Source organism: Aotus nancymaae, unplaced genomic scaffold, assembly GCF_030222135.1.
Source record: "Aotus nancymaae isolate 86718 unplaced genomic scaffold, 86718_ANA_hifiasm-v0.15.2.pri h1tg000067l, whole genome shotgun sequence".
NCBI lineage: Eukaryota > Metazoa > Chordata > Mammalia > Primates > Aotidae > Aotus > Aotus nancymaae.
This window is the reverse complement of record NW_026988482.1, coordinates 37,258,319-37,273,416: the sequence shown is the minus strand read 5'-3', so window position 1 is coordinate 37,273,416 and position 15,098 is coordinate 37,258,319. Positions and strand designations below refer to the sequence as shown.

At 38.4% G+C, this 15,098-nt stretch overlaps 1 protein-coding gene across 16 annotated transcripts in view; it reads left to right on the top strand.

Moving 5' to 3' along the window:
* Positions 1–15,098, top strand: part of CADPS (calcium dependent secretion activator) — a 472,594-nt gene that overhangs the window by 102,108 nt on the left and 355,388 nt on the right. For all 16 annotated transcript variants that reach the window (XM_064367295.1, XM_064367298.1, XM_064367286.1 and 13 more), the window contains exon 2: positions 9,346–9,459. In XM_064367295.1, coding sequence (XP_064223365.1) covers positions 9,346–9,459 — 114 coding nt within the window. The remainder of the gene's footprint in view (positions 1–9,345; positions 9,460–15,098) is intronic.

Sequence of the window (15,098 nt, the reverse complement as noted above, 5' to 3'; positions counted from 1 at the left end):
GTTGCAGTGAGCCGAGGTCACACCACTGCACTCCAGCCTGAGTGACAGAATGAAAGACTCTGTCTCAAAAACAAAACAAACCAAAACAAAAAAACACTTATGGGTAAAAGATTCATTCAAATAGCAAGACAGACCAATAGGTTTTAATGTAATTGAATATAAAAGGTCATTGAGATGGTGTCTGATTTTACATTGCATCTAACTTTCAAGAAAACACCACTATTTGAGCTTTGGTATAGTATCAGGAAGACTACCCCATTTAACTGAAAAGGCTATTACAATATCCCTCAGTTTACCAACAGTTTATCTGTGGGAGTCCAGATTTTCTTCATATACTTCAACCAAAACAGCATTTCACAACAGGCTGAATGTGGAAACACAAATGAGAATCTATCTGTCCTCTACTAATCTCTAAAATATATTTGCAATACTATAAAATGTTGCCAGCCTTTTCACTATTGTTTTGTTTTGGAAAATATTTTCATAAAAGTTTATTATTTCAATTTGACATATGATGAGTTTATTGTTATTTTTAATGAGTTAATATTTTAAACTCCCAGTTTTAATATCAACTTCAATATTTGTTAATAGCTATAAAACAACTTATATAAACAAAACGTCTCTGAAGTCTTCCGTGATTTTTAAGAGGGGAAAGAGACTTGAAATCGAAACGTTTGAGAACGGTGGCAACTCGCCAACTAACTCTTAATGCGACCTTTGTCTCTAGAACTCCTTATTTGACCACATGCCATAAGAATCCATGTGAGTACTGCCTGAGTACTTCCAAATTGGAAAAATATGTTCTTTTTTTGTAATGTTTTTGGATTCAAGGGTAGAACATTTGTCCTACTAAAGAACAGCTTTTAAGAGCTTTGTGGGCAGAAGGGTAAAAAGTAGACCTTCACCTTCTCTTCTCTTCTTCCCCTTTCTTCGATCCTTTTCCTCTTCAGTCCAATCTTTAGCCCCAACTCACCTTCTAGATGCATTTTTCCCATTTTTTTCCTCTTCTGCTAGATAATTGTTTGCTGCGCGAATCCCATCCTAATCAATGTTCAAATTATGTCTCCAAGTTCATTTCCCTGTAGGTCATAGAACTCTGTTAAAGTATCATGTGGCCATCTTATAGTTCTTTATTCTTTCTCTTCTGCCCAAAAATAGATCTTTAGGAATAACAAGCTGATTGGCCTTTCTATTATTAAATAATTTTAAAATTGAGCTAATTTTTAAAAAGTAATAATTATATATAGCTGCTATCCTTTTTTTTTTTTTTTTTTTTTTTGAGACAGAGTCTCACTCTGTCGCCAGGCTGGAGTGCAGTGGTGCGATCTCGGCTGACTGCAACCTCTGCCTCCTGGGTTCAAGCAATTCTCTTACCTAAGCTTCCTGAGTAACTGGAACTACAGGTGCATGCCACCATGCCCAGCTAATTTTTGTATTTTTTGTAGAGACAGGGTTTCACCATGTTGACCAAGATAGTCTTGATCTCCTGACCTCATGATCCGCCTGCCTCAGCCTCCTGAAGTGCTGGGATTACAAGTGTGAGCCACCACACCTGGCCTACCCTAAATTTTTTTTAAATGAGCAAGAACTGTTATATATAGCAGAATTTTACATTTTTTTCTAAAGAAGCATTTCGTAAAATGTGGTAGAGATATGAAAGAGTTGGAACATATCTATTTTAACTATAGCTGCTACATAAAGCCTGGGATTTCAGATATTATTGCTTAGAACAAGTTTTAGTTAAAAAGTGATCTGATATATTGTAATATAAAAACAAAAGGTAAATAGTATGGTTAGTACATGGGGAGGACATACTCATGGGAGTATTACTTAAATAATTCAATTATTATTTGAATAGTTGAATTTTGGGAAACCATGTTCCAAAGGGAAGTCCAGAGTGACAGCCTCATCATAACTCTTCCCACCTTCAATATGTTTTGCCTCCTTCAACTTGCATTTCAGAATTGCTCGTTCCTATTTTGCCATGACAAAATCTTTCAGATTTTTTCTTCAAGCAAATGAATAAAACTCACTTAAAATGCCTTTTTCAGAGTGCGTTATATAATTATACACATATAATATAAAAGGTGAGAAGAACTTTATGTAAACAAGTAAATATTTGGTTAAGATGATGCGATTGCTAAATTTTCTAAAAGCAGGACTTCATTTAGGGTAGACAATATTTTAATCTGGTTGTAGAAAGGATATTTTATGTGTTAATGAAATTCATGGCCTGATATAAAATTTTGAAGTCTTCAAGGAATAAACACTGCCCTAATTTCTCCAGGTTAGCTGATGATTTTTAAGCCCTTGTTGAGTGAACATTTTTTCCAGTTATCTATAATAAAGGAAAGCTTTTAAAACTTGTCTCCTTTTTTCAGATAATGATTTCTTTTTTAAAAAGAAAAAGCACAGCTCATATTATTAAATTGCAATATACAATGCTGACATTATACTCTAAGTAGAAAAGGACCTCACTTATGTGTAGAACTTGAACATCTCCATACACCCAAAGATACTTTCCTACTCCCCGTTGCCTATGCTTAGAATGCTGCTATTTCAAATTCCTTCTTTTACAGTAAGCATTGCTTCCCCCTTCTTTCTGATAGAGTTGCTGTTGCAATAGGAGACATATTAACCAATAAGCATTTTAGTAAGTACGTGTTCTGCTATGACTATGGCAAACCACGTGTATCCATTAAGAATGCATTCAGCTGCCATTAAGAGAAAACATACAGTGACTTGAACAAGTAGGCATTCGTTTTTTTTCTCACATAATGAGAAGTCCAGAGATGGGTGTCTACAAACATTTGTTCAGCCACCCAGAAACATAAGAACCACATTTCTGTGATGCTCCTGGTCTTCCCTGGATGGTCATGAGATAGATACCATGGCTGTAGACAATATATTTGTATTCTCAGCAGAAGAAGGGGCAGCAGGAAGAGAGAGTTATAACAGCAATTATGCTCCTTTTTATAAGGACTTTAAATATGTGTCCAGAAGACCCCACAATAGTTTTCTGTCTCTGTTACATGGCCACCGAGAACTGCAAGAAAAACTAGGAAGGGAATAATTGCCTTTGCAGTCTCTAAAATAATGGGCCAAGAAAGAATGAGGTAAGGAATACCACATCAATAATACCTTTAAGAGGCTGAGTAAATAAGAAAAAAAAAAGCATTGAAAGAAGATAAAAGTTTAATGATAGGGAAAAGAAAATAATAATACTTCTTATATTGCTTTTATTGGGTCCTTACTCTATGCCAAATACTATGCTATATATTATATGTACTATAAATATGTGTATTATGCATGTATTATCCCACCTAGTTCTCACAAAGACTGTGTAAAGTAGATATTGCTTTCCCCTATTTACAGAGGAAAAACCCAAAGCCAACTACTTGACCAAGGTCTCATAGCAGAGGTAGGATTTGACCTAAGCTTGCTCTAACTTCAACATTGCCTCTGCTGAGACCAACACTTAGAACATGCAGTTTTCTCACTGTAGATCACATTTCACACTTCTCCAGAATGCTTCAGTAAATTACAAACTGCCTGAAATGCAGTGGGAATTTTCAGTTCTTGGTTAATGAGGTAGACGGAACCAAGAATGCTTGAATAGTTCTAGCAAACGCTGCTGCTGCACTTTCTCTTACAATAATCATCTTTCATCTTTTCAGGTTTTCTGCTTGGAATTCCTTACTGCAATTATGAATTCTGACCTTGATGCACAAGTAGTTTCTATACATATTAAATGCTTTTAGATGGACTTCTATTTTAGGAGGATTCTCTCTCTAAGCAGCTCATCGAAGCCCATTTGTTTATTTAGAGTTGTACTGTCAGCTACTCTGGCCCAATTATTTCAATTTATTCATGCAAGGTCACCTTTCAGGTTCAATGCTATCTAGGTCAGTTAACTTTTAACCAGAGACAAACTCTCCCACAACTGATTCTTAGACTGGCTTTGCAAGCTTCTAAGTAAGATTTTCATTCACTCATGCAATTGGCAAAGTGTGTTAAGAAGTCTAAGAAGAGTATGCGATTTCTGACTCAACTGTGAGAAACTCTAGAGCTAAGACTGTGCCTTGATGCTGTTATATCGCCAGAGCCTAACAATATGCCTGGCATACATCAAGCCCTTAATAAGCTCCTGTATTCATTTAGAAAATATTTGTTGAGAGCCCACTGTGTGCGTAGCAGTAAACAAGCAGATATGCACAGCTTTAAACAAGAAGCACAACAGAGAACAAGACAGATATGGTCCTTGTACTTGTGAAATATACATTCTGGTGGAGAGATAGATAATGAAAAATAGGTATAATTTTAAAATAAAGAAGGACCTAATATACATCATAGGAAAGTGGATAAATTGTGGTATACCTGTAAAATTGAATACTAACCAGCAATGGGGAGGGACCAGGTATTGCTACTTCTAACCACAGGGATGAATCTCATCATGTATGATCGTATTGATACCAACTTCAAAAACAGACAACACTCATTTATGATAATAGAAGTTAGGCTAGTGGTCACTTTTGAAGGGAGCAATGACTTTGGGAATATGCAGGGGTTTCTGGGGTCTAGGTAATGTTATCTTGATATGAAAGTTTGTTATCTGGAAAAGTGTACTTTGTGAGACTTTCTTATACTGACCAGGCGTGGTGGCTCCACTTATAATCCCAGCACTTTGGGAGGCCAAGGCAGGTGGATTACTTGAGGCCAGGAGTTCAAAACCAGCCTGGTCAACATTGCAAAACCCCATCTCTACTTATAATAAAAAATTAGCCAGGCATGGTAGTGCTTGCCTATAATCCCAGCTACTCAGGAGGCTGAGGCAGGAGAATCGCTTGAACCTGGGAGGTGGAGGTTGCAGTGAGCTGAGATCATGCCACTGCACTCCAACCTGGGTGACAGAGCAAGACTATGTCTCAAAAAAAACAAAAAAGAACAAGAATTCCTTATACTATATGCTGATAAAGTATATTTTTCTATGTACATGTTACAATTAAATAATTTTACCTTAGAGAAGATAAGTGCTAACTGTGATGACTATGAGGGATATGCTAAGGTTTCCGGGCACTGTGACAGAGATTAGCTAGGGGGACATTACTGTCGACTGAATGGTCAGGGAAGAGCTTCCCAGGGGATGCTGGCTCGGCTGAACCCTAAGGGGCCAGTCATGGGGAAACCAGAAGGGCATCCCTGGCAAAGGGAACAGCAAGGGCAAAGGCTCTTAGGCAAGAAAAGTTAGGGCACAGTTGAGAAGTAGAAAAGATGCCAGTGTGCTGGAGACCAGAGTAAGTAGAGCAGAGTAGAGCAAGTCAGAATCAGGCTACATCATGCAGAATCTTGGGCGCCATTGAGTTTATCATCTCAATGAGCTCCTTATCATTTGACTCTTCTTTTTTGCCAGACTATGTGTTAAGATCGTGAGATATATTACCCGATTTCCTTTTCATCTTTTCAGCAACTTTGGGAGGTCATATTTATCATCCAAATTTTTTAATGAGGAACCAAGGCTTAGGGAAAGTAGCTTGCCTAAGGTCATCCAGCTTGGAAGTGAGTGGTATCACCAGGATTTGAACCTGTGTCTCTTGAACCCCAAGCCTGTGCTCTCAATTCCTGACTCATGGTTCTGCCTATGAGCACTCGAGTTTACATAAATCACTACTTCACCACATAAAACATGCTCCCATAGGACTTGAACAAAATGCTGAGAAAATAGTGACCTCCACCTGGGGAGTCTGGAAGAAAGTACATGTACTAAATTTAAAGATGTGTACATGTGAAATGTCCCCAGAGGCGGGCATTCTTAAGGGAACAGTATGTACAAACACTAAAGATGAGAATTAGAGTGGGCGCAGTGGCTCACACCTGTAATCTCAACACTTTAGGAAGCTGAGGCAGGTAGATCACCTGAGGTCAGGAGTTCAAGACCAGCCTGGCCAACATGGTGAAACCCCATCTCTACTAAAAATACAGAAATTAGCCAGGTGTGGTAGTGTGCACTTGTAGTCCCAGCTACTTGAGAGGCTGAGGCACAAGAATCACTGGAACCCAGAAGGTGGAAGTTGTAGTGAACCGAGATCACACCACTGTACTCCAGCCTGGGCAACAGTGAGACTCATGAGACTATGTCTCAAAAAAAAAAAAATGATAATTCATCATCACAGTAGCTAACATGTATTGAGCATTCATCCTGTGCTAAGTTTGCAGTGAGTATTTTGCTTATCTTAGTTAATGCTCACAACAAACCTATGAGATCAATATTGATCCCATTTTACAGATGAGAAAACTGAGCTTTAGAGAGGTTAGTCATTTGCCCAGGGAGACATGGCTAGTGAGTTGACTAAAGCACTAGGCTTGCTGAATTCGTTGTGAGAAAAGTAGTGAATTGTAAACCAGCAGGCGGCAAAACCCAGATATAAACAAAGTTCTGCCACTGAAGTCCATGTCCCCAACTCTCTTGCTGAGAGCTTAATGTGTGTCTTCATGATGTGTGTTCTCTGAACCTGACTGAAATTATTGTTCCTGAAATTTCTTCCTTTCTCTTTTGAGAGTTTTATATTCTGTAATTTCTCTTCTCTGAAATCCTCAATCATGATTTTATGTGCTTTTTGGCTTGCCTTTTCCTCTCCGTCTAGACTGTAAGATCCCTGAAAAAAGGACCTTATTTCTTTTGATTCCTTAGTGCCCAGCCCTAAGAAATGACGAATGAGATCGGGGTTGAGTGTGCTGACCACTGAACCCTTAGGGTCTAGTGCAGGGCTGGGCAGAGGGTGGGTACTCTGTAAATATTTCTTAACTAAATGACCACCATGCTTGTTTAAGGAAAGGTTAGAGAGAAAATAGACTTACCCTGGGTCAACAATCAATCTTGATCATTCATATGGTATGAGCATAATTTTATTCCAATTACTTAAACATTTAAGACAACAGTGAGGTCTGTTGGCCTCCATTCCTCTCCTGCCTCATGGTCCCACCCCACTCCCAAAATCATGCAAAGCTAGTATTGACACTGTCTTAGAAGGAATTCTGAGCAAGAAATCCTGTGAGACACCTTGGTTGGTCCTATACTGTAAGGATTTGTGAACTAGATTAATGCCAGTCTGTTTAAAATAAATTTATGTTACAGATTATGAGCAAATCAAATGCTACTGTAATATTACAGTTCAAATGGTTTCAAGCACATAAAAAATAACTGTGATTTTCTCTTCAGTTTCACTTATATCAATATCTGTAGGTCAGAGCAGGAAAGCTTAAGCAGTTTAGAAGTGAGTTTATTCTATGCTTTAGGTTAACCTGGTCCAGTACAATAGCCACTAGCCACATGTGTCTATTGAACACTTGGCAATTTGGTTCCTCGAATTGAGATATGGTGTAAGGGTAAAATACACCAGATTCCAAAGGCATAGCAGTTTTTGAATGTAAACTATCTCATTAATAATGTATATACCAATTACATGTTGAAATGTTATTTCAGCTATGTTGGGTTAGAAGAAGTATATTAAAATTCATTTCACCTGTTTCTATTTTTTTTAATGTGGCAACTATAAAACTTAAAATTATACACGTGGCTAACATTGAATAGTGGTGTGCTAGAATGTAACAAATATGACTGATACATTTCTAATCCCTTTTAATCTACCCTTGACTTGTCTATTCCCCAACTTCCTCCAAAGATACAAAAATTAATGAAAGCACCCAGGCTTCATCTCTGTCACAGACAAAATTCTGTTTTGTTTTTATTTCTTGACTGAGTCAAAATTCATGCTGGCTTTGAGTCTCCTAAAGCTTTAAACTTTATTTTCTAATTATATTGATTCTAATGGTAAAATCACTTGAATTTATATAAAAACAAGTAATTTTTTAAAGAACTCATTATGTTATTGAATAACTATAACTATCCCAGGACACTGGATAATTAGAATTATCACCATTTTCCCAGTGAGAAAATTAAGGATGAGGTAAAATTTATTTATTTAAACCCAGCCCTGATCCACAAAGCCTGGCTCTTCACTGTCAGGTCAATGCAGAATATAAGTAGCTTTTCCCAGACGACACAGTGGTCAACAGAACTGGTACTGGACTGATCTTCTTACTTTTTCCACTAAAGCAGTGGTTCTCTGATGCAGTTTCTCATGATCAATTAATTATAAAGCATAACTTTTTACAAAAAGTTTAACTTTTTCAACTTAGAATCCTGTTTTTAATTTTTAAAACAGCAAAGTTTTGGCTGACTTTTTAATATACATACTTTATATAAATTAGAACCAATTAAAAGATATCTGAAAATAATATGTCTTGCATACACTCCATTCATTCATTCAAGTAATCAGCCCTGAGTGTCTGGCACATGTAAGGCAGTTAGCTATGCCCTGGGAAAATATCAATGAATAAGACAGCAAGAAAAGGCACATCATGTAACAAATTTAATCATCAGCAAGCAGTTAAATAAACAGTGTGCTATGCACTCACATAGCAGGAAGACCTGCCACCTGCCCCAGCCTAGGAGCCGGGAAGGGCTTCATAAATTAGTGCTGCCTGCATCAATACTGATGGATTGTGGGACAGAGCCAGATAAGGGGTGAGGAGGAGAAATGGGTATGAATCTTTTAGGAATGTTTTCCTAAGAAAGAAAGGTGGGATTGATAGTCAAGGAATTGCACATAACCCAGTACCCAAATTCTCTATACCACATCCCCAAAGTGTATTCTGTACCCAAACATCGTCTGTCATGTGATCATGGATGTACCATCAACAGTAAAGTTTGAAAACCTCTGCATATTGTCATACCGCATTTATCAAGGTATTTCAGAGCACCAGAGAGGCATATGCAGTGCTGTGTTTGCTGTTACATGTTTAACAACCATCTCTCAAGAGGGGAAAAAAAGTGTTTTGTAGCATTTGCTAATTTCCGTGATATAAATATTCCCACCATGGCTGATATAAAGCTGCCAATGAGACAGCACTCAATGTGGAGCTGGAAAGAGATGGGTGGTATCACTCCCTTGTGTATCATTTCCCTTGTGCAAATATTGTAGGATTAAGTAACCTCAAAAGCACTGATAAAATTGAAAAGTGGTAAAATAACTAGGAGGCAATGAATTTTTAGTATCGCAAGTGTATTAACTTTGTTTTTAATATAATTTATTTATATATTATTTTAAAATAATGGTTGTGTTTAGCACTGGCTCACGAAAGTTTCTGCAGATTTACTAATCAGCTCTCACACACCTGTACAAGCCAGCTCCAATCACCAATGGACCTGGCATCTTTGGCATAAAGTATCCATGATGCTTGTCTATAACAAGTTCTCACATTTCCCTCTTTTTCTGTTTCTTACAGATCAGCAAACAGCAGTTGCAGACAGTCAAGGACAGGTTTCAGGCTTTCCTCAATGGGGAAACCCAGATCATGGCTGATGAAGCCTTCATGAACGCTGTGCAGAGTTACTATGAGGTGAGAATCACCATGCGGAAGAATGCCAAGACCCCTCAAGCCCTAGGCCTGGGGATTCTGAGCTGCTGGGCAATGGGGACAATAGATTTGGTTTGGTTTACTACAAGACCATCCCTCCTAAGGCAAAGGGTTTGGTGATTGGTTACAATGTTAAGAAATAACAGTATTTTGTTTGGGGAAACACTAAATGTAAGCTAATATTTAACAACTGATTTTTATACCAGGCGATATACTGAATGTTTTTCATACAAGATATTACAGTCTTATAAATTAGGTCTGATTGTATTTCCATTTTACTGATAAAGAGACTGAGGCTCAGAGAGGTTAAATTAATTACTCAAGGTCACACAGCCTGAAAAAATCACAACCTAAGACTTTGAGTCAGGAGCATTTTTCTCACCCCTTATACCGTTTTTAAAGTATGTTAGCACCTCCCAAGGATGGTGGCTTTAGGAGCTTCCTTATTTTTTCTCTTAAAATGCTGCTTTTTTTTTTCTGGAGCTGGGACCACTGTCCAGAATGCAGTGCTGTTCTCTAGAGAAAATGTACAAAAGAGAGAATATGTTCTGAGTATGTATTACAGGTAAATTGTAACCACTAGACCTCAGAAGTTTATCAGTAAAGTGGATTTGCATTTCTGTAAATATTTCTAAATTTTATAAGTGTTCTTTCTCAGTGTGCACATTGGCATTATTTGTACATGATTATGAAATAGACACACCATACATTCCTATGATTTCCTCATATGCATATTTTCAAAAATGATTATTTGATCACTGAATGACATTTTACTTTATATTAATCTATTTTAATGTGAACCAGGTAAATACTCTGTGTTTGGAATCCTATGACCCAAATGTCTTATGCATTGTCAAGGCTAAATGACAACCATTAGAGACCAGCTCCTAAGCACTGAAAGCTTATGATATCTTGTATATACAATTCAAAGTAATAATGATAAACTTTAAGATAGGCATAAGAGAAACCTAACAAAATCTGATATTCCCCTGGGGACTGCTTTACTGACTTCCTTCCTTCCTTCTTTCCTTTACTCATTAGACAGAAAATTATTTCAAAACAAAAAATCGGTATGCCTACTTTGCTGGTGCTCTAAGCACATTCTTAGTCTGCCCATCTGATTCAGCCCACAACAGATGCTTTCAATATGTTAATGATTGAAGCCTTGGTAGAGGCAAAATCATGATTTGGCAAAACTCTTCTTCCCACTTGCTAAAGCACTTGACTCCTTCTTTCATGGAGAGAGTAAGACTGCAATTAGATGTTGTGAAAATATTATTGATTCGTTTGCTAATTAGCATTTAATAGTAAACAATCTTTGTGATGTTTGCTGGGACCAACCACAGACTCATTTTACACACCATTTCCTTAATGAAATTTTTATTTGGATCTGTTTTAGAAGTCAAATTTGTTTTTCTATTTGTCCAAATTTAAATCTTTTTACATTTTGCAAGTCTCATTCATTATCGCCAGTGAGTGTCATACTTGCTGCTTCATCTGATGTGGTGCATTTTTTTCAGTTGAATTTCATGGGGAGTAGAAATGAGATTTGGAATCACAGTGATATATGATAGTGAATAACTTGAATATATTTCACAAAGTTTTGTTTAGAAACTGTCCGGGAATGAAATTAATTTTCCCTCTTTGTTCACGTTCTGAAACCTAATGGGAGAGTCATGGCAGAACACTTGTCAGACCAAGCAGACCCGCTGTCGATAGTTCTCCATATTTAGAGTCATTCACCAGAGTTTATAAATTTGTAGATTGCAAATCTTAATTAGAAAGCTAATTTGACTAATGGCATAAATTAAAAGACAGTGTCATTTCTATCTATTAGTTAAGTGTGAAAATTAATAGTCATCAACTTGCTAATGAGTCTCTGGAAATTACCATTACATCTATAGTGATCCCAATATTTTCCTCTATCGTGACTAGTTTATTTGAAAGTTTCTGTTTTGTCTGGTAAGAATACAGGCATTGAGAAATTACTGAATATTTCATGTTAGCATTTGAGTATTATAAGAAAGCCTGTGGGGTATTAATGATCTAACCGCTGTCTTCATTAGTAAATGCTTTAGAGAGTTTTAGATTCACTTTTCCAGGGAAGTCTAATCCTCTGAAGCCAAGGTTCTTTATCTGGAGACCAGAGTTAACACTTTACTTGGGAGCTCTCCAAGTCAACCTTCCTTTCTCCTTTTCCCTTCATTCTTGGGCAATGGAGAAGCTGATGTCTCTTCCTCTACCCAACTCTGGGTTCCAATTGCTTCTCTCTTGGCCCCTGTCTTAGTCAAGACTCTTTGGATTATGAGTGACTATACCTAGGTCAAACTGGATAAGCCTAAAAAGAGATTTATTTCCACAAGTAACTTGAAGTCCAGGGGTAGACCTGGCTTCAACCATGTCTGGATCCAGAGACTCCAAAGTTACCAGCAGGATGGGTATCTTCCCCCCACCTCTCCACTGTGCTCATCCCTTTTCAGGAAAAGTATAATGATATCTTAATAAAACATTAGGCTGCTTTTTGCCAAAACAGGAGGAATATATGCTCAGCAGACAAAACCAACAGATATCCTCCTTCCAAATTCTCTCTCTTCCACATACGCACTCCACCCTACAATGCCACAACTTCACATTCCAGTTTACCAACAGCAATGACATTAAAAAAATAGTGTAACAGCAATACTCTCAAAATGTTCTGGGACTTCTGTACTTTACAAGGTCAGTTTCAGGTATTGGCCTTGTTTTGCTAATGCAGTATATTTATCCCTCGGTATCCACGGAGCATTAGTTCCAGGACTTCCTCAAACACAAAATCCTCAGATGCTCAAGTCCCTGATATAAAATAGCTTAGTATTTGCATATAGTCTATACACCTCCTTTCATATACTTTTTTTTTTTTCAGTCAGGGTCTTCCTCTGTCACCCAGGCCTGAGTATAGTGGTACAATCACAGCTCACTCACTGCAGCCTCAACCTCCCAGGCTAAAGCAATCCTCCCTCCTCAGCCTCCCAAGTAGTTGGACTATAGGTGCATGCCACCATGCCAGGCTAATTTTTGTATTTTTTGTAGAGAGAGGGTTTTGCTATGTTGCCCAGGATGATCTTCACCTCCTGGGCTCAAGGATTCTCCCACCTCAGCCTCCCAAATAAGTGAAACTACAGGTGCATGTCACCATGCCAGATTAATTTTTGTATTTTTTGCAGATGGTTTCGCTATGTTACCCAGGCTGGTATTGAACTCCTGGGCTCAAGCAATCCAGCCACATTGGCCTCCCAAAGTGCTGGGATTACAGGCATGAGCCATCACACCTGGCCTTCTCTGATATAGGTTAAATCATCTCTAGATTACTCATAAAACCTAATACAATATAAATAGTTGTCATACTTTATTGGTTTGATTCACATTACTTTTTATTGTTGTTGTTTCTTATTTTATATATTTTGGATCTGTGGCTGGTTAAATGCATGAATGTGGAACCCTCAGATAGAGAGCCAACTGCTGTAATGATCTCTCAGCGTGCTAGAGTAGTAAAGATCATCTTTTTAAAAATGAAAGGAGTGAGGAGGTACTCTTCTTTTTCCATCTGTGCCCATCTAGCCCAGTCTGAACCAAGCCGGCCAACATTAGCAGCAAGTTGGTGAGGCCTGGGTCCTGAGTGGGGATGGGAGAAAGGAGACCAGGGTCCCTATGGCTCTCAAGAGCACACAGGTTTATTTTTGTCCTTTCCTGATGGCTCTGTCAGAGCAGATCAAGCGGGGCAGCAGATTAATCCATTAATCTCTTCAATTCTGGCTTTCAAGGCCAAGGGCTGGGGGCTGGGGTGGGTGCTCTGAGATCTGGCCCAGCAAATTCTGTCTGGTTCTCACACTCCTGGTCCTGAGATACAGCATCAGAGAGCCATTTCTCTGCATTCCCCACACCTTTTCTAACTATTTTTTAAGACAGATGTCCAAAATATAAGCCCTCCCTCGCTCTCTCCCTCCCTCCTCATACTTACCTCTTCCTGCTTACTTCCTCACCTCCCTGCTTGATTTTAATTTCTTCATGTGCTGGTCCTGGCATCAGAGAAAATAAGTGAATGAAAAAGTTTTACAAAACTCAGATTCTTCCTGGAAGGAGACATGGGGTATTTGCAAGAAAGTGGGAGTGTCAAATGTGGCGGAAGACATAAAAATTCACTTCAGGATACTGCATCTGATATCTGAACTTCAGCCAGTGAAGCTGCTATGATTGAGCTTTGGGCCATGTGTGTGTTTTTCATTTTTGTTTTATAATAGCCTAGTTGATTTTTGTCAAACTAGCTTTGAATGTTGCAACAGACAGAATTCTTTAGTTGCTAGCAACAGAAACTGACTGTGGTTAATTTAAGCCCTATTTTCATCAGGATAACAACAGCAGCAGCAACACAACAGTAGTTTGCCATTGTTGCTGATATTGTTGTTGTTATCAGAAGAAACAGCTAAGCTTCAGAAAAGAAGGAAACCAGAGCAGTTTAACTTCAGGAAGCCAGATAGCAAGATATAACAGACACTTCATCATTGGGATAAATCTACTCCAGCCCAATCCATTCTCATGCCAACCCACTCAGAATGTGAACTCAAGAAGTGGCAGTCTTATTGACCAAGCTCAGATCCCAACCCACCACTTGGCTAAAGAAGGACAAAGTCATATGACTGACAATCCCACTGCAACTATGTTCAATGGCAATGGGGCTCTTGGAAGAAAGACTGAGTTACTATTACCAGAAGAGGAAGGACAGCTGGCAGGCAAACACTGCAGGTGCCATCAATGCAAGAAGACATATTTTGTTCTTATGGTTGAACTTTTTTTATTTAAGAGGAGTGTAAATCAGGTCACACTGGCTGTTTTTCTAAAATGAAGCAATATATTTTCTAGTAATTAGAACAACTACAACTACTCCATGGCCTTACCAGGTACATCCCTAGAGGAAGAGTAACTGCCCACTCTTAAGCATTGATTCTTGTAGGGAAAGCTTAGCAAGGCAGAAGCAGGAGGCAAAAGGCAGAGTGCTTAAGAGGACAAATTTAGTGTCCAAGGCCAGGTGCAGTTCACATCTGTAATCCCAGTACTTTGTGAGGCTGAGGTGGGAGGATTACTTGGAGCCTAGAGTTCAAGGCTGCAGTGAGCTGAGATTGCACCACTGCACCCCAGCGTGGGTGACAGAATGAGACCCTGTCTCTAAATAAATTAAAAATAAAAATTGTGTCTGACAGAGGTGGGTTGAGTTCTAGTCCTGTTACGCACTGACTGTGGGACCTCAACCAAGTCTGAGCCTCAGTGCTTCATCTGTAATAGGCCCTTCCTTGCATAATTGCTCTCAAGACTAAATAAGAATATACATACCTGACAGTTCCATTATTAAGGTTAGAAAATATTAATATGTTAAGGTGATAATTGAGCATGGAGGTATGGTGTCCATATGCTGCATAGAAATAGAAGAAAGCCCGCCTCCCTTTCTTACCAACTACATACTCCTCTTCTGCCTTCCAGTGACTCCACCAGTTTGATGTGGGAAATATTAGCTTCCTTTCCTTCTTCCGTCTTTCCACCTGCCAAATCCAATCCAGATTCTAACCTAGATGCAGATCATGTCTTTTAAA